The 20,648-nt window shown below is 40.8% G+C and overlaps 1 protein-coding gene across 3 annotated transcripts in view; it reads right to left on the minus strand.

The window, feature by feature from the left end:
- sorcs3b (sortilin related VPS10 domain containing receptor 3b) overlaps positions 1-9,835 on the minus strand; it is a 48,404-nt gene extending 38,569 nt beyond the window's left edge. For 2 of the 3 annotated variants that reach the window (XM_034238013.1, XM_034238012.1), the window contains exon 1: positions 8,991-9,834. In XM_034238013.1, the coding sequence (XP_034093904.1) occupies positions 8,991-9,674 (684 nt within the window). In that variant the 5' untranslated portion in view covers positions 9,675-9,834. Of the gene's footprint in view, positions 1-8,990 lie in introns of all 3 variants that reach the window. The other variant, XM_034238014.1, reaches the window with a different exon arrangement.
- Positions 9,836-20,648: the final 10,813 nt, after the last annotated feature.

Consider the following 20,648-nt stretch of genomic DNA (forward strand, 5'->3'; position numbering starts at 1 on the left):
AGACCAACCAGGGAGTTATCTGATCAGCTTGGTGTTCAATGTAACTCTTTACCATGGCTCAGACTTTGTTACTTGCAGTTACAGTTTCTCATTTTAGATTGTGCAAATTTTGCATTTGTTTTTTTACATGTTCTTTGTTCATGCTCTTTATCATTTTTCTGAGTTGGAAAGTTAGATTGCATCATAGTTTACTTTATACATATTTGTATTCTTCAGTGGTGAAGTATATTGCAAAGCAGCTCAGCCATGTGAGAATACTTTTGGCACTTTTTCGTTTTTCGTTTTCTGAGTTGGAAAGTTAGATTGCATTCAAAATGTACAGAAATACTTAATTTTGTTAAAGCTTTTTATAAAAAATGCTTCTGACCAGAGCTTTGTTTCCTTGTCATTAATGTTGAACACCACCAGAGGGGCTCTCACCTGAAAGGTCTCTGCTTCATGTGTCTTCAGCAGAAGATCTAGACTTTGATTGCTATATTTTCAGTTAATATTGACCTTACTGAGCTTTAGCCATATCCGCTGCCTATCATAAAAAATGTTAAGTACAGTGAACCTTTCTAAAATATACAGTAGTAAAGAGACAAACCCACCAGCATTATAGTAGCCAAATTCTTGTTTGTGGGCTGTATATATAAAATTGACTTGAAAAAGTTGCTGATTTTAGAGTACTGGCACCTTTTTCATTCCAATTCAAGCACTGGTACTAGGAGCAGTAAATACAACGATATAGCGCTACTGCAACCATACCATGCGTTTACCGGGAGCAGAGGGCGAGAGCACTGCCCTCACCAGCTGAGTTAAATAATGAAGCTTAACAGTACATGCAAGGTGTTAGCCAAGCGGCTGCTGCTAACAACCAAGCAACCAAGTCAGAACACAATGTTAAGACCAGATAATTAGCTTCTAAGAAAGAGAACAGCCCGCATAGAACCGTAGGCCATGGTTACAGTAGTAACCGCACATGCAGAGCACACAGCACCCGCAGTGAAGATGTTCTCTGCATATCATCCTAGTGCTAGGAGTCTAGTACTAGGAGCAGTAATACAACGATCTAGCGCTACTGCAATCAAACCCTATGTTACCGGGAGCGGGAGCACTGCCCTCACCGGCTGAGTTAATAGTTAAGCTTAACAGCAAGGTGTTAGCCAAGCGGCTGCTGCTAACAATCAAGCGACCAACACAAATGTTAAGACCAGATAATAGCTTCTACGAAATAGAAAGTACTTACCTTACTCTCTGCATCTAAACGAAAAACGGGTTTAAAATATGACACTCTGGGCTTTCCATACTAAATTGAATGAGGGACACAGCCAAAGCTGGGACTCAAATGCTAATGATAGCTCGGGCACAACGCCACAAGCAGAACTTTCAAAAGAGCATAAGGGCAACTTTATGGGAGAGGAAGCGGGAACACTGTCGTCACCAGAAAGTCTAAGCCAAACAAAAAATAAGACGGCAATCAGGACAACTTGGCTGGGAGAGGGTGCGGGGACACAGCCATCACCAGCAACAAGCTGACACAAACCTGTCTGTCGAGGCTCTGCACAGCGCACAGCCGGCCACAGCTCCTGGAGGACGCGTTAACGACCCGTAGCACCGACTGTCAGTCACGAAGCTGCACGCGGCCAGCTGCTTGCAGAGAAATCCCTCAGATCAAACGTTCAAACCTGAACGCTGTATGCTACAAAAATGTAGCCACGGTACCCTCGCGCAGCGAGAAGATGAAAGGGAACAGATCCTCTGACGACACCGGCTGATATAGCCGGTGTCACGTGGGTCACAGGTGACTTTGTTGTTATTGGTACTCGAGCTGCGCATGCGCGCGATGGACATATCCAGTGCTTAAAGATCAAATGCAAAGCTTTTTGTATAATTGCCAGTACAATCGAAATCATATAGCTACAACACTATCTAAGATATTGCAGTATTAAAATCGGAGATAATATGAGTCTGGCAATGCGCAATATTAATTTTGTTCAACCCCCAACACCAAGTCCGACGATTTATTTTCTCCGCCGCTCCTCCGCAAGATGGCGGCGCGTGACGTCAGATGTGCCAAACATATTTCCACCTGGCTTATCAATCACAGCGGCTTCCGCCGATAGTACAACTAGTTTCGTCTATCATGTCTGATTCTGAGTAGACTATAGACTAAAAGCTTTAGGAATCCAAACTATAACATATAATAAGTACCCTGTATCAAGATTGATGCAAAACAAGTGAAATTTGACCTTTTTAGAGAGGTTTAGAAAAATAAAGTCCAGGCGCTCTGAATTAGCCCCGAGCGAAAAATGCTCGCAGCGGCTCACAGCGGCTTCCGCCGATAGTACAACTTAGTTTCGTCTATCATGTCTGATTCTGAGTCGGAGGCCACCCAATATCTGGAGTATGTTGTCGACATCCAACCATATCTATACGAGCCTCTGATGTCGAAGAGGAAATACAAGGAAACGTCACCTGATATCACCGATGAAAGTGCTGATGGCGATGATTCAAGTTCGCCATCTGAAGAAGAGGCCGAGGGTGCTGATAATTGGTGTAGATGTGGAAACTGCCAGACCATTGCCTACAAGCCGAGAAAACAAGTGCTGCCACAACTATGGGAAAGTGAAGGAAGAGATGGGAGAAGAAGTCTGCATCACCGACTGTAGGACGTTCGACATTTTCCGTTATGAGTGGAGGAGCGATGAATGAGCTGCAGATAAACTACAATGCTAACAGTGAATTAGCCCCGAGCGAAAAATGCTAACCTATCACTCCTAGCGCCCTTATTACTTATCCTAGCTCCACATCCAACACATTGTTTATGATCGTAAAGACACAGAATCTAACGGTGCCCACCTCTATAAGCAATAAAACTGCAATTCCGTTATCTGCGTTATCTGCTGTGCTCCGTGCGCTTTGAAATCTAATCAAAAGTTGTTTACCTCAATTCTTTGGCGTTTCTGCATCGCCCGGCTCTTTCGTTCTTTCAGTGGTTTCTTGTGCTGAAATGTGGAGGGGACGGCTCCGGGTTTCAGCCTCCGACGTGCTATTAATGCTTCTCCACCAACAGACTTCATGATAGCAGGATCAACGTCGTATGCATCACACGCGAAGTGGTCAGAACACAACTTGCTCCATTTTGTCGGTTGCCATCCAACACGATTCACTAAAAACAAAATCCATTTTTTGCGGATGATTTGGTCTTTGGGAAATGCATGTAAAACTCTCCCAGATCCCGCACCGTTCGTACAACAAAAAGCTCAACAATAACCCATGTTAATTCCGTTTTCTTTTCGAAAAACATGTGACCGAGACTGCCGAGTCGGGATATTTGGTCCAGAGACTGTTTGGCCACTATTACGTCACGCGCGCGGAGGCTGCTGGGAATTACATGTCAGAAATTCAGACGGCTTTGGGTCGAGTTTTGGATCAACAACAAGCTTTTTTTTGGGTGTATTATCTCGATTTAAATAAAATAAAAAATACAGGCAGTCTTAAAAACAACATTTCTATAAAAATGTAGCATATTTGGAAGCTTTGCATTTGATCTTTAAAGCACCGCCTCTGGCGGTCAGTAGGGACGAAATAGAACTCTATTTAACCACCAAGGCCACCACCAGTTAGTGTTTTGACTGCAAAACATTACCATAAAAAGGCTCTGGTGGTTGCTATCGTGGGAAAACCAATTAAAAATGTTGCCTTACACCTCAGTTGTGAATAAAGTCACATTTTGAGCTTTTTAGTCATTTAAACTTTGAGATTGCAATTTTACAACATATTCATATTCATGTATTTGTCACACCTAATTTAATTGTTCTGTTGTACACAGCGGCAGCAGGTCATACACACTTTTTAAAGAGTTACTCTAACATCTCCATATCAGAAATAAACGTGTTTGGGTAAAGAAAGGCAACAGAAGCAATAACTAGAATTATAATTTCAATTTAATCATCTGTGTGTGGAAAAGTGTGCCATTTTAAGAAATAAAAAGAGTGTACACCAAAACAAGGTAGAAATGCTAGGAAATATAATCAAAGAAGTTCTTTTAAAAATAACCAGTCTTTATGATTTAGTAAGAATATAATATTCATAAAGAGTTATGCCAAGTAATTTTTATAATTTCCTTATCAATGTCAATTCAAATCCAATACAATAATGACGTTTTTTAAGTGATGATTATAGTTACTGTCAAGTCTTTTCTTTACTGATGATTATTTTGTCATCATTTCTAAATGGCTGACTATTCAGTTTATTTCCTTTTTTCCATTTATATAGCTTCAGATTTGGACAATCACTCAATATCTTTAGTTTTTGTTTTGCTCAAAGCAATTAATTTTAGAGGGATTGTTCCAGGAAACCATTGAGTGAGTATATTGTTTTCAAAATGTGTCATTTTTGTGTTTGGAAGTTTTCAATCATCTCCATTGATTGCTCGGTCTGTCGGTGTGTGTGGCGCTTTAAGTTTGGCCCTTTCTATCCCACTAGATAGGAAAATATCCATTTCCCCCTGCAACTAATACATTCCTGTCTCTGTGAACTGCCAAGTCAACCCATTATTTAAGCCGACTGCCACCTGCGCAATCCCCGTCATCTTTAAACATGATAGTAACTGCTGTGTTGCTTCAGGCAAAAAGCTGCTTCAAGACCTTGCGAGTGTCATGGCATTAAGAAGATTTGGTTCCAGTAATGACAGTAAAGAGCTGAACAAACGACCTTTAGCCATAACAACTTCTTTCATAAAGTGTCGCAGTTTGTGTTAACGATTTATCCGTGATGATTAATAAAGAGACCGTCTCCCAATTTGAATTTTCTGATTTTCACAATCAGAAAGTGCATACATTTGTTTTCATAACCTAATCACAGGTGTAGTATGTGACTACCACACTGCGACAGTTATTAAACTAATTAATCACATGCAAAACTGTCAAATATGATTCTGCACCCGCTTTATCACTTTGATTAAAATTGAAATATGTATGCGTGTGTGTGTGTGTGTGTGTGTGTGTGTGTGTGTGTGTGTGTGTGTGTGTATGTGTGTGTGTGTGTGTGTTAAACAGCGAGAGAGGGAATGATAGAGAGGCAGATAGAAATCAAGCAATGACAGTGAGCTTCAACACACGACTGGCGGCAGGCCTTTATTTGGTGCTTAAAATGCACTTTGTGAGCCAAAACTACCATCTAAGTGCAGAGGAAGTGCTGAGAGCCGGTGTTGATGCGATGCATTATGGTCCCAGAGCACAAATGATTCATGAAAAAAAAAAAAGGGCACACATGCATGTCATTTGTGGAGTAAAAACTGGGATTTCTCTGAATTATTACTATAGAGAGAGAGAAACTTGTATGCTGTGTGCCATGAAAAAAACGATTGCAAATGATGTATTTCTCTTTGCAAATGTTAATATCTCACCCAAACAGGTTTCTCAAAATAGTTTCTGCTGTTGTTACCAGCAGTATACCTCTTACAAAGCACGCAGGATTTCGGCCGTATCTATCAGCATCTTACAATCACATCAGTGGACAGTGCACCCCTAAAGGCTTGAGACGGGCACGATTAATGAACAGACTTATGGTGCTGACACCCCAAGGGACAAGCAGCTAGAGGACGAAAATGGCTGGTACAAAGAAATAACTTTTTCCATTGGCTACAGCTCTAAAATCTATGTTTAGGAAAATATCAGAAACTTTACTCACAATCAGTCGAAGCCGATGATGTATTAACAATTATATCTCTAAAACCTCTAGAAAAGGCTTACAATGGCTAAATGCTGAGGTGCTGCAGCTATTCCTATACAAAATCTATCACAGAGAGGAAACAATTTGTACTGAATTCTTCCAACGTGAACCACTTTTTCATCTAATACCCTTAGCTAGCAAGACGGGGGACAGATGATGATGAAAAGTGCAAGAATAAAAGGTTTTGCAAGGTCACATTTTGGCCCCCTTTGTTTCAACATTATTTGACTTTTACCTCCAACAACAAGGGGTCGGTCTGAGGTCTGCACTCACCCAGTTTATTAATGCAACATTATCCCAAACTATAAACACTAAACCACGTTGACACTTTTTCCCTTTGTTGAATTTGAACACCTCAACCGAGGCAGCTTTTTAATACATTGTTCATCATCCTGCATCACCCTCAAACTCCGGTCAAATGCCTTTGTAAATTGGGAACCGATTCCATTAGATTTTATGGATCAAGGAGTTCACATGCAACCGGCTCTGGCATGTTAAATGGAATGGACGTCTATCTAATGAACCGATTTTAAACACAAGTGTCCCCTAGGGCCATGCCATTTCCTCTTTTTTATTGTCTATTTAAACCGATGATATTATGTGCAACAATAACCGCTTCATTCTGATTAAGCATGCAGACAACATGGCCCAGGAGGCATGTCTGATTCCCAGTCAGTCGCAGCAGACAAAGACGACATAGCAGAGCTGACAGATCCGTTTGACTCTCGAATCCTCGGACAAAAGAAACTACGAGATTCACTCTTTAGCCAGGAAGAACAGCTGGCCTCATCGATGCCAGAGTTTAATAGAAGGCCAATAAAGATGACCCATACTCTCACGGTAGGCGGACCTTAGTTACAACAACATAGAGGAGCATTTCTGCAGCAGAAGCTCGGGGGACGTGATGTCAATAAAGACGCTCATTAACTGTCCTCAGCTTCAACATAGCGTCCTAGTTTGTGAGCTGTTCGTGAGGAGCTTGGTCAATCAGGAGCCTAAAATCATTTGGCTGCCAATAACACTGATCACCAGCTGGCTCGCACACTAAGACTTTTTGCCTTCAGGAGGGTAGCAGGGGGGACTCTGCATCCCTTGAGTGCTGGATGTGCTGCGATGACTGCTTATAAAGATAACCAACATGGTATCACAGCTTGAACACTCATGTGAGGCAAAAAGACTGAAATATGGATTTACTATAAAAGGACATCACCAGCCAAGTGTATTATTTATTAGTATTTTTAATTAGTTTATTTTCTGTCTTTGCTCATATTTGTGGAAAAACATCATTATAAATCATTAATCTTTATATCTGCTTCCCCATTCACATTCAGGGCAGATTTAAGATGTGGAAAACATGCAGTCAATCAATACTACATGTAGTTAAGAAGCATGCATTTACAAATAAAAATATGCGTAGTCTATGTTTTATTCCCATGGCTGAGTCCAATCAATGTTATCTCTCCTAAAGTCAAAAACCAAAGAGATATGACTTCAGGCTTTCATGTCTCAGACAATCACAGAAATCAAATAATGGTTGAGGGAGGACTGATTTGGTGACAGATTTGAAGATTTACACGATGAATTTCTTTATCAAATCTGAACTCTGAAGACCCCCCCTGGCACGTCCACCATCACCTTCTACATTTTTCTCATTTAACTCCCCATGGGATTTTACATCCTGGACAGATCACATGCAACGTCTTGAAGTGAATATTTGATAGAGCTACCCCACACCACAGGAACAAAGTCATTTTCCTTCAAATGGTTCTCTTAGATTGGATTTATTATCAGTAATTTACATCTAGTATAGTCTGAGCTCTAACATCCAGTCGTGAAATGCCATCAATTTAAACCTGGCAGTTCTCCTCATTCTTTTGGGAGAGGGGTTCAGACTGTATACATCTCTGATGTTGACTGGCTGCAGTGACAAGCCCATCAGTGATGATCCAGTGAACAGTGTCCTGCAGAGCTAAAGGCCATCATTGGTGAAGACGTCTCAAAACATATTTCACAATATAGAATTGATTATCTGCATTTCTGGTGTATTTCCATAGAGACTGTCCACAGCAATACATCAAACCAGCCAATGTCTGACAAATGTTATGACATGCATGCGCATAGGTTACCAAACAGAAAATGTACCAGATAAGAAAATGGAGGGTGAATTAAATAAGACATCCAGATAGATATCTGTTTTTGGATAATGTATGAATATTCACAGTGTTTCTGGGACACAAAAACCTTCTGATGTGTTCCCAGATTCATTTTGCTGCCACACACCCTTTTGCCCAGAACTGAGATGATCTGAATTACCTGCAGTAAAAAGGCAGAGCAGCTCCTTTCTTTTGTACAAGGCTGTTAGTAGTTGTAAGATCTGTGTACCTGATAAATGCTAGAGCTACCAACACTTTGTCATGCTTTCTATGTAAAGTAGGAGATAACATCGCCATGGCTTTGTCTTTGTGATGGTACAATGGCGTGTATGTGTGTCTGTCTATGTGTAAGAGGGAGGGGCGGAGGGGTTATCTGGGTGGTTGCTGCAATGTCTTGTCATCCATTAAAGTTCTGCACATTCCTATCAACACATTTGGAAGTTCAAAGGTTGGCAGCATTTTAAAAACAAACATTTATCCAGGCAATTAAACAACTACCAACAAAGTGTGAGTCAAATGTCAATGAGCCTGGTGCATTTGGCAAAAGGTCAGGCTGTGTCTCATCAGCGTCAAAGGGTGGACACAATCCCTATTAATTGTAGCTCCAGCACCTTCCTGAGAGACACCACTTGATTATTTCATAAATAATTAATGCACTATGATTGCTGCCTAAATGCCCACACCTTCCCAGTTCAGTGTCATATAAATGCACCTGCGGGGTGTAATTGCAGAGTAATTCAAAGTTCAGGCGACAAATGTTGAAATAAAGCAAGTGGAGGGAATCCTGCAAGTGCACAGTCATATCCATCAGGCGTCCACACAAACAGTCGAGCATTCCGCTTACAAACCTCTATGCAATTACAAAAAATACACAAGGTGAAAAGAGAAAATGCATTGCTGAATTCAAAACTATGTAGGACTGAAATAACTAGTGTGGGAATCCCCATCATACGCGCAGGAAAAGCTGTGCGTAAAAATATGAGTTTCATGTACATCTGTTTTATGTATTAAATCTGCATTTAGTACAGATAAAATAGCGTTGTATACAGTGTGTGAGGAAATTACTTGTTTTCTTAAATCTTTCATGGTATACATTGTTTTTGTAAAACTGAAACTCACGCTGCTGTTGTGTCCGGACCAGTGCACCATCGCCTGGTTGTGCGCAGAGTCCCCCGATAGAGCAAAAGTGGACGTGTCCAGGTGCGGCTCACTTTGCCTCGGGTTAGACCCTCTGCCTTCGTCCCCAGTGCGCCGGTACTCGGGTCGGGAGCTGGAAACACCCTGGACAGTCTCCACAAACCTCTCTGTGGACTGCGCTTCTCCATGAATACTCCTATTTTCGGCGTATGGTGTACTTAAACCCCTTTTTACTCTTTTTCTCGTGTCGGGAAATGAGTTTTCTATCATTATATTCGCTGTAGGTCGTCCTTGGTTGTCCTCGGAAATGTTATTACACTTTTTTCCAGGTATTGTGGGACTGGTCAGACAGTTTAGTGCCGTTTTGTTGCCGATCAGTGCCTCGTTTTCAAGTCCTCTCTGTGTTTCTTTCTCCACTTGCTTACCATCGTTCGCTTTCAAAGCAACGACTTCTCTCGATTGAAAAGCGCTCAAAACTTTAGTACTACTGTCCACTTTGACCTCCGTTGATTCTCGGGTTACAAGTGCCTCCAGCTGATTAACCTCCAGGCGATAAAATCTGTCGTTTGTTTTCAGAGAACTTATTTCCGCTTGAGCCACAAACTTAGAGTGAAAGGGGTTCAGAAATACGCAGGCAAAAAGGGAAACGCTCCAAAATGACCACATTGTGTTCTTCCAAACTGAAACACTCTAACAGAGGAGAGAAAAAATACGTGGCAACTTCGACAACATTCAGGGTATCATTTTTACGAGCAAGAAGCCATCCAGCAGACCCGCTCACGTCCAGGAATTTGTCAAAGTGAGGGACCAGTTGGGGAGGCGCTGCGCATCAGGCAAACGCGCCGACGGAGAGTGACTGCAGGAACGATTTCAGATCATTGTTCATGAGGACGTTTGGGGGAAGATGATTTTAAAATAGTGAAATCATTTAATGAAAATCCACGATATTGTTTCCCTTTTTTCTCGGTATTGTTTTTATTCAGCAACTTCTTAGAGGCTATTATTTTTGGAAAAGTTATCCAAAATACAACAAGATCTACCGTGACTGGTTGACAGCAAAAGATGGCTAATTTGTAGTTTGCAGAGCAGTGTATTGTTCACGCTGTGGCAACATTTCTGCCTCTGGAACGACAGAAACTACATCATTTACTTCCATAAATCAACTCCAGATTCACCTGTCAACTGTGTGCATGCTCATGTGAGAGTACCTTTCGGGGAAATTCAGTTGGACTTCCTTATAAGATCCAAACGTGCTACTGATATCGTTTGATGTGCAGGGTTTTTCTACTGTGCGAGTATTTCTCCTGACACTCGAAGACTTTTTTTTTAATTAGGGCACTAATACAACGCACCCCAGGCCCTATTCTGCACAACAGCCCAGGAAACTAAGAGGTGCTTTGAAGTCATGATATGTTTGCTGTCATCTCCATGACTTGTGGTGCCACACAGCCAATAATCCTTGTACAACTCTGTTTTACTGTTGGCACTTTTACATTTAGTATTATTCATTCATTTTTGCTGTGCACATTGGAAAAAATGTACTTTCTCTGAATCAATATGCTCTTTGAAAGGTATTAGTTTCAATTAGTGGAGCCAAATGAATCCTGAAAGGCCATTTCTATTTCCTGCTGACAGAGCTCTCTGTCAGTTGTTACAGAAATTAGTCTTTGTGATTTAAACAAATAACCTTTTTTTACTCACAAAATGTATCATAATGTTTGGTAAAATAGTTGTAAAACACATGTTAGATATGTTGACTTCAGATTCCAGACAGCTGCCCGAGGGAGATCCATCAAGAGAAGGATTTCCATATTCTTTAAGAACAACAAACACATCTTTCAATCAAAGGAACAGGACAAAATATGTATGATATGTCCTTGTAATGGGAGCTCGGGCAGACGTTTTATACATTTTAAGGTAAAGTGAGAGCAATTTCTCCTTTTTGTCAAGGTTAATATACTTCCACAATTGCATGAACATGTCAAGTAGTCCTGACTGTATGTCGTGAGAGAAACCGTAAAAGTGAAGAGGGGACTATTACTGCCCTGCTCTGCTCCTCTTCATATGAGTGCACAGTGAACACAATGTCTGAAACCTGGTAGTACTTACATTTTCAGAATGTATATTTAGGACTGCAGCTTCTTTACAGTAGGCCTACTGTGGATGAACTCATGGCAGCAAAATCATGCATCCACTGAACTGTAAAACCTGCTGTAGTGTGGGGGATAAGACATGTCCCCCGTCCTTGAAAGCTGCACAGTGAGGAACTAAGCACAAAAGAACCAACTGGAAGGACTGATATTGACATGAGTTCATTGCTGAGAGCAGCACCTTCTGATCGTGCACACATCCTCAGACAGTGCAGTGAAAACAGCAATCAGAAGGCTAGCCAGCTGCCATCCTCCTCAGAGGGCTAACGTCTTGGTAGCTGTTTTTTGGCACGGCTGTACAAACAAATTGAGATTCATACAAGTGAGGGCTGCGGGCAGCAGGTGCTACTGTTACAACTACGCTGCACATCAGACAGCTCACTCTCTCTACCGGCCATCCCCGCCAGAACGCCTCTGCAATGAGGGGGTAATTGGACTGATCACACTCTGTTTACCCATTATGCTGGTGGTAAAATGAAGTGGGTTGTTCCCAAACACACTGTGACAGTCTGGGGAGGAAGGAGGAGCCTCCTCCATCAATGACACGTCTTTAATCTGTACTAACCTTGGCCTGAAAGACCATTGTGGGGATTTCAGTGTATTTAGGAGTGTGTGTGTGTGTGTGTGTGTGTGTGTGTGTGTGTGTCTTTGTGTGTGTGTGTGGTGTGTGTGTGTGTGTGTGTGTGTATTTGTGGGAGATAGAAGATATGCATCTTTATTTGCGTAGAAATATCTGGGGGGGAGATTTTGAATGTCTTAGTTTGGGTGTCTATACCCCACAAGCTGTGTGTACTTAAACTATGACAAGGAATATTGCATATCTTCCTGGGTGGAGAAAATCTCACATTCTGCATACATTTGAAGAGGGTGAAAGAGTATAAGAGAATGAGAGAGATGAGAGGGTGAGACTGAAAGCTGTGTACATCGGTGTTGCTCATTCAATTTGATGTGCTCTCCTCCCCAGTGTAGATCATTAGCAAGATTATCAGATGTAATCATCTCATTCTGGTGGCGCATAATTCAGACAGTCCCTGCAAATGGCCCCATCCTCTCTCCTGTTTCTACTGAAGACAGGGAGCAAACTCTAAAGCTTTCAGGACAAAATCCCATTTGTGCATCCGTTGTCTGCATCCCAAGCTTGTTAGTTCCAACACTTCAGTGATCCCGGCGGAGCAGACGCATAGGCAGCAGCAGGAACCATAATGGCCATCACACAGACAGCTCACACTCGCATGCAGGAGATGAACAGCAAGGTGCACTCCCGCCCGGCTCTATCCATGCCATTAAAAAGGGAGAAACTTACTTTTATTGCAGATGGCAAAACACTTATTTTGTACCTCCTTCATCGTCTAGATGAGAGAAAGGCATTTTAAAATCACAGTGGGAGGAGTAGTTAGGACAGTTTGCCACTGCAATAAACTGGCCCTGTCACAGAAAATACAACTCTCCTCATTGGCGAGTCACTGGATTACTATTATCTCTTTGATGTCTGTGTTCTGGAGCCTTTTCACCGTACATGATGAACACAGGGACGAGCCTGTCGAGATATCAATACAATTTACGAGATCTCCTTCGGCTGCGGCTCATCTTTCACACACAACTGTAATGCAAGAGCTTGCAGGATTTGCTCAGACGTGCTGGGTCAATTATACGTCTTGTTCCCTTGTCATCAATATTCTTTAACATTATCCATATGTTTCCAGTACAACTTGGATTGTCCTAATTTGGCCATTGTGTCTGTCAGTTGGGATTCAATTGGACTTAAAGTTACTGCTGTAACCATGAAGAAATTCCTACAAGATGTAGAATTACAAGCAGATAGACATTCAGAGAGAATGCCAATTGTTTGGGTATATTGTTATTAGGTTGATTGTTCTTTTGAAGTAAAATAATAATTAAGCACACCCTAGAATATCCTTGATTGCAATCCTGGCTCCTGGAATTTACATTTATACACACCTAATTAAGAAACAGCAAAAAGGTTTATGAAGGAACGTGATCTTACCAGAATTAGGTTTTCTAACAACATAATGAGACAATTATGTTAATGAATGTATCTGCAAAGTCGCCAAATGGTGATAGTGAGCATATCACTAAAATGTTCACTGGCAAGGAATTGCATTGTAATTCCCTACAGTGCAATCCCCACTCTTGCAATACGATATACGCCATTAGCAAATATGCATGATAAAACGTTTTTTATGGTTATGTTAGGCACTCACAGCATTCAGTTAAGCTTAGGGAGGACTCTGATCTCGGTTAAAGGTTCTCTATAAAGAATTCCGAGGACATCTTTGATTCAGGGACTGCTTCTACGGCTTTCAAAACGACAAGGAACGAGCTAGCCGATAGCAGCTAACAGCTAACTGCATGTTTACCAGAGAACAGTAACACTTTGCATGCTAGAAAAAACCGCTGCCAGCCTTATTGCTGCTACTTGCACTGTCCAATTTACCAAGCATCTTGCATTCAGTAATCTGTATTTGACAATGATGTTATATAACGTTCCCAGTTCATTAAAGAAACTGATTTTTTGTTTTAAATGTATCTACAATCCACTAAAATTAGACACGAGGTGGCAACAGTTGGGACAAAATAAGAAAACGTGCAGGTTAACACGTCTACATCTATGAAAAGGTCAGCCTACATTATTGTTACATTATTCAAGTGCTGTGGATAGAGCATAAATATTCGTTTCAATCTGCTATCTTTTGTGTAGCTATTGGAAGGAATGAGTAATGCCAGGATAAATGAGTACAGTCAGCCATCTAAATCTTCCTCTAGACGTAAGCTAAAGAAATATCACTGTGTGGCGATTTAGCTTCTCCTGTCAAGCTAAGCCCAGACAATGAACAGTAGTTTAGTGAACGAGTCCAGACTCTGTATGGAGAGCACATGGTAGCGTAGGTAATGCTAGGTGAACACAAACAATAGCAAGAGAGAAAGTTCAAACAGCCCGTTATACTAGGGAGAGCAACAGTGTGTGTGTGAACAACTAAACAGTGCCTTTCCACTCACCTAAAATGTAATGAGAGAAGAGGATGACACCCTAACCAGGATAGAAGCACACAATGAAGATGGCAACAGCTGTAGCTTAAAATGCTCATAAGACATCTATTACAAATGCATGACAAAATGGGGCTAAAAGTTCCCTGAGGAAAACTATAAAATATATCCTTAGATTTTGTCTAAACAAACACATTTTACTATTTCAAAAGCAGGTGCTCCAATGAACATTGCAAATTATGTTATTGGCAATACAAATTACTACTATATTTAAAGCACATCATTTAATTCCTATTCATTTTCCCTGCACAAAATAAACATAGAAACCCCCCACCCTAAATCCCACATCTTGTGAACCGGCCTTGATTGTGAAATGAATGCACTCCGTCATGCATCGGACACACAACTTTACTGTACAACATAACAAAACTCCAAAATCATACCATAACAAGAACATGACTTGTTACATACTTCTTTTCATGCATATAAGACTCTAAACATTAATGATGAACTCCCCATAGCTCTGACTGATGTAAGATTGCCACATAATGTAAACTATTAACTCATTCTCCGTATACATACATTACATTACATGTTACTTGTTAGACGCTTTTATCCAAAGCGACTTACATACATTCAATACTGTGGACAATCCCCACAGGAGCAATTTGGGGTGAAGTGTCTTGCCCAGGGACACAACGTCATGCTGACTGCAGTGGGGTTTGAACCTGCGATCCCTTGATCCCAACACCAAGGCTCTATCCACTGCGCCACATGCCAAGTCATCTTCAAACTATTTTTAGGAACTCTTCGAGAATGGTTGCCCTCTTTGTATCTCAGCAGCACATTCTTGGATTCTCAACCTCTGAACATAATCTGTCTGCCTATCATAATACTAGTTTGACCCAATTTATAATGCATTTTTGTCCTCCTATTAGACTGATCCATCACCTATAACAAAGATCCAGGGGCCGAGGGGAGTTTGGGTTATAAATGGTAAATGGACTGTACTTACATAGCGCTTTATCCAGTCTTTACGACCCCTCAAAGCGCTTTACATACTACATGTCATTCACCCATTCACACCCATTCATACAGAGCAGTACCACTTGCTCTAGGACCTAACATTCACACACCGTTGGCCATGCCATCGGGAGCAACTCAGGGTTAAGTATCTTGCCCAAGGATACATCGACATGTTGGCTGTACAGGCTGGGATCGAACCCACAACCTTCTGGTTGAAAGACGACCGCACTCCCTCGCAGCCACAGTCGCCCTGATTATAAACATCATTTTTAACAGACAGGGTTGCTTATTGCACAGGAAATTGTGGTCTCAGGTCCCAACCATTTTGTTCCCGTTTGTTTATCTCTTCCATATAATATTTGTCAACCTTGAGGTTGGTTTTCAGACCTGATCATCTGACAGCTCATGTTTCCGATTGTTGGACCTATTTTTAGCAATGTCAATGTGTCTGATTGCTCTCAGCAAAAACTACAAAAACAAGGTTCACATTGACCCAAAACAAACTAATCATTACTAGCGGTGTCTCAGTGGATAGCAGTGTCTCTTTTTTCAGATTGGAAGTTTGTGAGTTTGCAAGTTCTCTCAATGCTACTTAAACATGCAAGCTGGGTGAAATTCATACTCAAGATTGACATACCTGGACAGGATTATGTGTGACTGTCTGTCTTTGTCAACCATATGATGGACTGACAACCTTTGCAGGCTGGTTATACTTGTTGTCTGCCAAATGAAGAAGAGGAAGGCAACAAACCTAGAATTGGGTGATTTTCATAAGGAAAAATGATTGAAGGAAGTATAACTTCTTTTTGATCATCTCTGAGAGAAAACGGGCATGCACATATATGGCTCTGAATGTTTTTGAATATATTACACTCAAATATATCAGTGAATATGACCAACAGATGTATTAATACAAAAGCTGCTCTGTTCACTTCTAATGAACTTGCAATTTGTTTATTGCCACTGGAGAGCAAACACCATCTGTTATCAAGAAGAAATGATTTGACCCACTTTATACCAAATCTGTCTCTTAAAGGAGATACCAGCAATGTTATGCCGAAGTGTAGTTTGAATTGCTTAAATTAACATTTCAACTCTTTTGAACCCAGTTGTTAGCATATGCCACCAACTGTAGGAGTATTTTCCTCCCATGGGCGACACCCATGCTGTTTACATTTCATCTTCCGAATGGAGCCTATTTTTAAAGACAAACGAAGAGTGAAGCACTTCAAATCTGGAAAGCCATAATTGTGTATAATGAGGCCTTCCATGGACAGTGAAGCCTGCATAATTGCATTACAGTTTGTGAAAGAGTGAAATTAAGAAAGAACTGGTGAGGAGGAAGGTATGCTCATTTGCCGCCGCCTCCTGCAGTTTTAGGGCGATATTTCTGTCTAAGAACATTTGTGCAGCTCATTTACATTTGATATTTTTTCTAGTATTTTATGTTAAAGTTACTGCGAACCATTCCCTGAATCTACAAAGTGACCCCTGTTTCCACTGGAGCAGTATCAGTAAGTCATCTTATTGACACAATCTTGATATTCTGGTTTCTAGCTTCAGGACCTCTTTACTGCCCAGAATGTCAGACATTATTGTGGGAGGAATATATGAATGCTTCAAAAAAATCGAGAGGTATTCTTATTAAGTTTAGTTCCAGTAGGAGCGGATGGCAAACAACAACAAGAATAGATTAGATTAGAGAAGAGATAAAAACTTGCATGACACGAGTTCATCCAAATCCCCTCTCTCCTTGTTAGCATTAGTATGATGCTGGGGCAGATTTATAGCGGTATAACATGGCAAATTAAAAAGGAACCAGTACGTGTTTGGAATGACAACTGATAGGAAATCTTCCTTGCTCCAACATCATAAACAAGGAATGCTTGTTTCAGTTTACTGTCGTTATATTTTATGCTGACAAGAGAGAAGCCAGAGGAAAGGAATGTCTTCCCCTGTTATGGATTTTGTCCCACATTTACACATTGGTTGTGTGGGCTAACTCTGACTATCAGTGGGTTTCCTTAGGCTTTCCTCACAAACTGAAAGAAAAGTCGATACAGCCTAAAACGCTCAGCAAGTTTCCAAGATTTTTTTAAATGAGCACTTTAGAACTTGACCAAAGGTGCACTGTTCTCTGCCCCTTACTTTTGGGGTCTATTGGCAGGCAATTGCTTACTACCAACAACACACACACACACACACACCACACACACACACACACACACACACACACACACACACACACACACACACACACACACACACACACACACACACACACACACACACACACACACACACACACACACACACACACACACACACACACACAACACACACACACACACACCACACACACACACACACACCACACACACACACACACACACACACACACACACACACACACACACACACACACACACACACACACACTTTTGGTCTCCCTGTCTTTCTTGGTCTTCCTTTCAAGTACATTCCCACCACCCCTACCCCACCCTCTCTCTGTCTGTGTGCCTCCATTTGCACTTCCTCACTTCTTTCCCATCTCGACCCTTTTGAAGTCAGAGACAGCTCGAAATCCAACGTGGTTATTTTTTTGGACAGCCGAGGGGAAATGGCTCAGAAAGAGGGGCTCAAGTTCGATTACAGCTGTTAATCAAAAATCTACACTGCCCAGCATGGCGTGATGTGAGAAATGATCTTGGTTTTTCAATCTGTCAAAGCCACTATTTGTAACATGCACAGGCCTATATGAAGATATATTGTACAGTAAATCTGCACACACTACCCTGGGCAGAATTAGAAAAATGAAAACTCGCTAGGACTATACAAAATACACACCCGTGAAGATATGCTAGAGAGGACAAATGAAACTGAAAACAGAATAAAAACGCCACCAAATATCCATGCTCAAGCTACTGTATCTTCCCCGGCTCAGTGCAACTCATCCACCACCCAGATATAATACCATTCTGCAAACCCTGGATTGTGTTCTGTGGCAATGCTTTTTGAACATTTCGTTTTTTTACTTATGTGATTGTAAGCTCTTTCAGATCGTTCTGATGGCACGTTTTTGTTTGTAGATTAATGAGACAATCCTGGTAGCAGCAGGCATTGTTATCTGCCAAATTGGTTTCTGCGAATGTTTGTTGTTTTTGGACACTTAAGGGTTCGTCAAAGTACAAAATGTTCAAATAGTACACATGCTGATTTTTTTAAGGATCGATTTGGTTTTGTTTAAACCTTTTAGTCTTTTTGCAGTTGAGTCCATCATTTGCAATCAGAAGAAAGTATAAGTGTTGGGGAAATGATTCACTACAAATTTAAAGATTTTGCTCACTATTAACATAAAAACAACATAATAACGAATCCAAATCCTCTCATCGACACATCCAATGTTCATCAGTAAGCCAACCAAGCATTCCTATTTCACCTTTTCTGTAAAGGCCAGCTCCCCACAGAGTGACTCATCCGCCGCCACACAACTAGATTACATGTTGCAACATTACTTTCAAGTAAAAGTAGAAAAACACTGCTAATAAACGCAAGTGGACGCTCAGTAAAAATAAAATTGTGATTGTTTTTTCATGTTATTGGGATGTCATGGGAATACACATTAATAATGCAGGCTGTCAGCACAAGCCAACACCTTTGCTTGTTGCATCTGCATCATTATCCCCTATCTTTCATATTCAAGCAGCAGAGTACACTGACGGCGATAAAACGCATGCCATGAGACACACTTCATCATTTTTCTTCTTTTACTTTTCAATTGGAATACCAAGCTGTCAGATGTACAGGCTCCACCGTACATCTCATGCTAAAACTGTGCAGTGAGACAAATGTACCAAACTACTAATTTCTCACAGTGTAAAATGCAAACTGTCCTCAGAAAACCAAAGTGGAACGGACAGTTAATTATAAAGCCAGGGTCAATTCAGGCCAAAATATCAAGACACATGAAATGGAAGGACCAGAAAGTCTGCAAGATTGAGAGATGAAGGTAGACATGCTACTTAATATGCAACTGTACAAATAGTAACACTATGAATACATCTTTATTTTACAGTACTGTAGTATTATATCTCATGACTGTCTAGAGTGTACAACATAATAGTATTTCAAATTCAGAGGCCCATTTCAGCAATATTTATACATCCAAAAAAGTGTTGCCACCATTTCTACATACTCAATGTAATTTTGTTATGGGCATTTTACATGATTTCAACAAACCTCTTAATGTTTTTTCCCAGCTGGTGATCTTTAACCGGTGAATATATCCATGATTAAGCCACTTCATTAAGGCTGGCATAAACTCAACTATGAAATTTATCTCAGGTCAACAGACAAATTAAAGTTATATTGATGTATTTGGCCTGTGTCGTTCATCATGCTTTGTAGTTCATAATATATACAGGAACCTCAGGTATTGTGAAATTGACATTGAAAGGGCAACTTCATGGTGAGAAACCTATCACTTTAAAACTTCATAAAAAGCACCTGGATGCAGCATTATTTGTGTCTCTGCAAGGTTAGCAGCTCATTTGGGGAGGTTCGGTGCAGCCTTCAGGTCTTTTGAAGGACACAGCTTTGTGGGCCGCGTCCTTCACTGGATGCAAACGCCTGAACTGAGATACAGAAGCAGAGGTATTATCCTGCAGCTATGCAGCTCAAGCAAGGAAATAAACAACTGAATACAGTATATTTAAAAAAACATTTTAATATAAAACCCACCCTCGAATCTAACCACAGACTAAAGAGATTAATCAACTATGTAATTCCTCTCTAATGTCCTATATTGTCCATGTCAGTGTATTTACTCAACATTTATAGCCTAAAAGTCTTTGTGCAAGGTATAAACATTCCTTCTGTATGACACATTTCAATCACAATAACTTTTTTTAGGCTGGAGTGTGGGTCTTTTACATATAAATGAATCACTGATATGTCCACAACAAACTGGTTATGCCCATCGCCACCAGGAGAAGCTCACGCAGTATTTTAGAGTTGTGATGTCTTCCCTGTGCAACTATATCTCTGGCTGTAGACCACACCAACACCAACTGGACCAAATTGGCATTTACACGTACGTACATGCTGTTTAATGAGTTGCATCTGAGCATTTGGCCTGCTAAATGAGCATTGCACTTTTCCTTGGTGAATTTGAATGGTCAATGTTTAGTGCCAGAATGGTTTTCCATCAAATTAAACATGAAACCAAAAGATTGATCTGATTGCATAAGATCCGTTTTTTTCTCTCTGAAAGAGAACACAGAACAAGTGATTTACAGCACAAGTGAGATATTATGTAAGCTGTAGCAGACAAAAAAGCAATTAAACATTTCAGTTGACTCCAGATTGATATACCTATGATTTATAAAACTGACAAGTGGCTCAAATGGACTGAATAAATCAAAGTGCATACAATTTATACACATGATGCAATTATATG

Source organism: Gymnodraco acuticeps, unplaced genomic scaffold (genome assembly GCF_902827175.1).
Source record: "Gymnodraco acuticeps unplaced genomic scaffold, fGymAcu1.1, whole genome shotgun sequence".
Classification (NCBI taxonomy): domain Eukaryota; kingdom Metazoa; phylum Chordata; class Actinopteri; order Perciformes; family Bathydraconidae; genus Gymnodraco; species Gymnodraco acuticeps.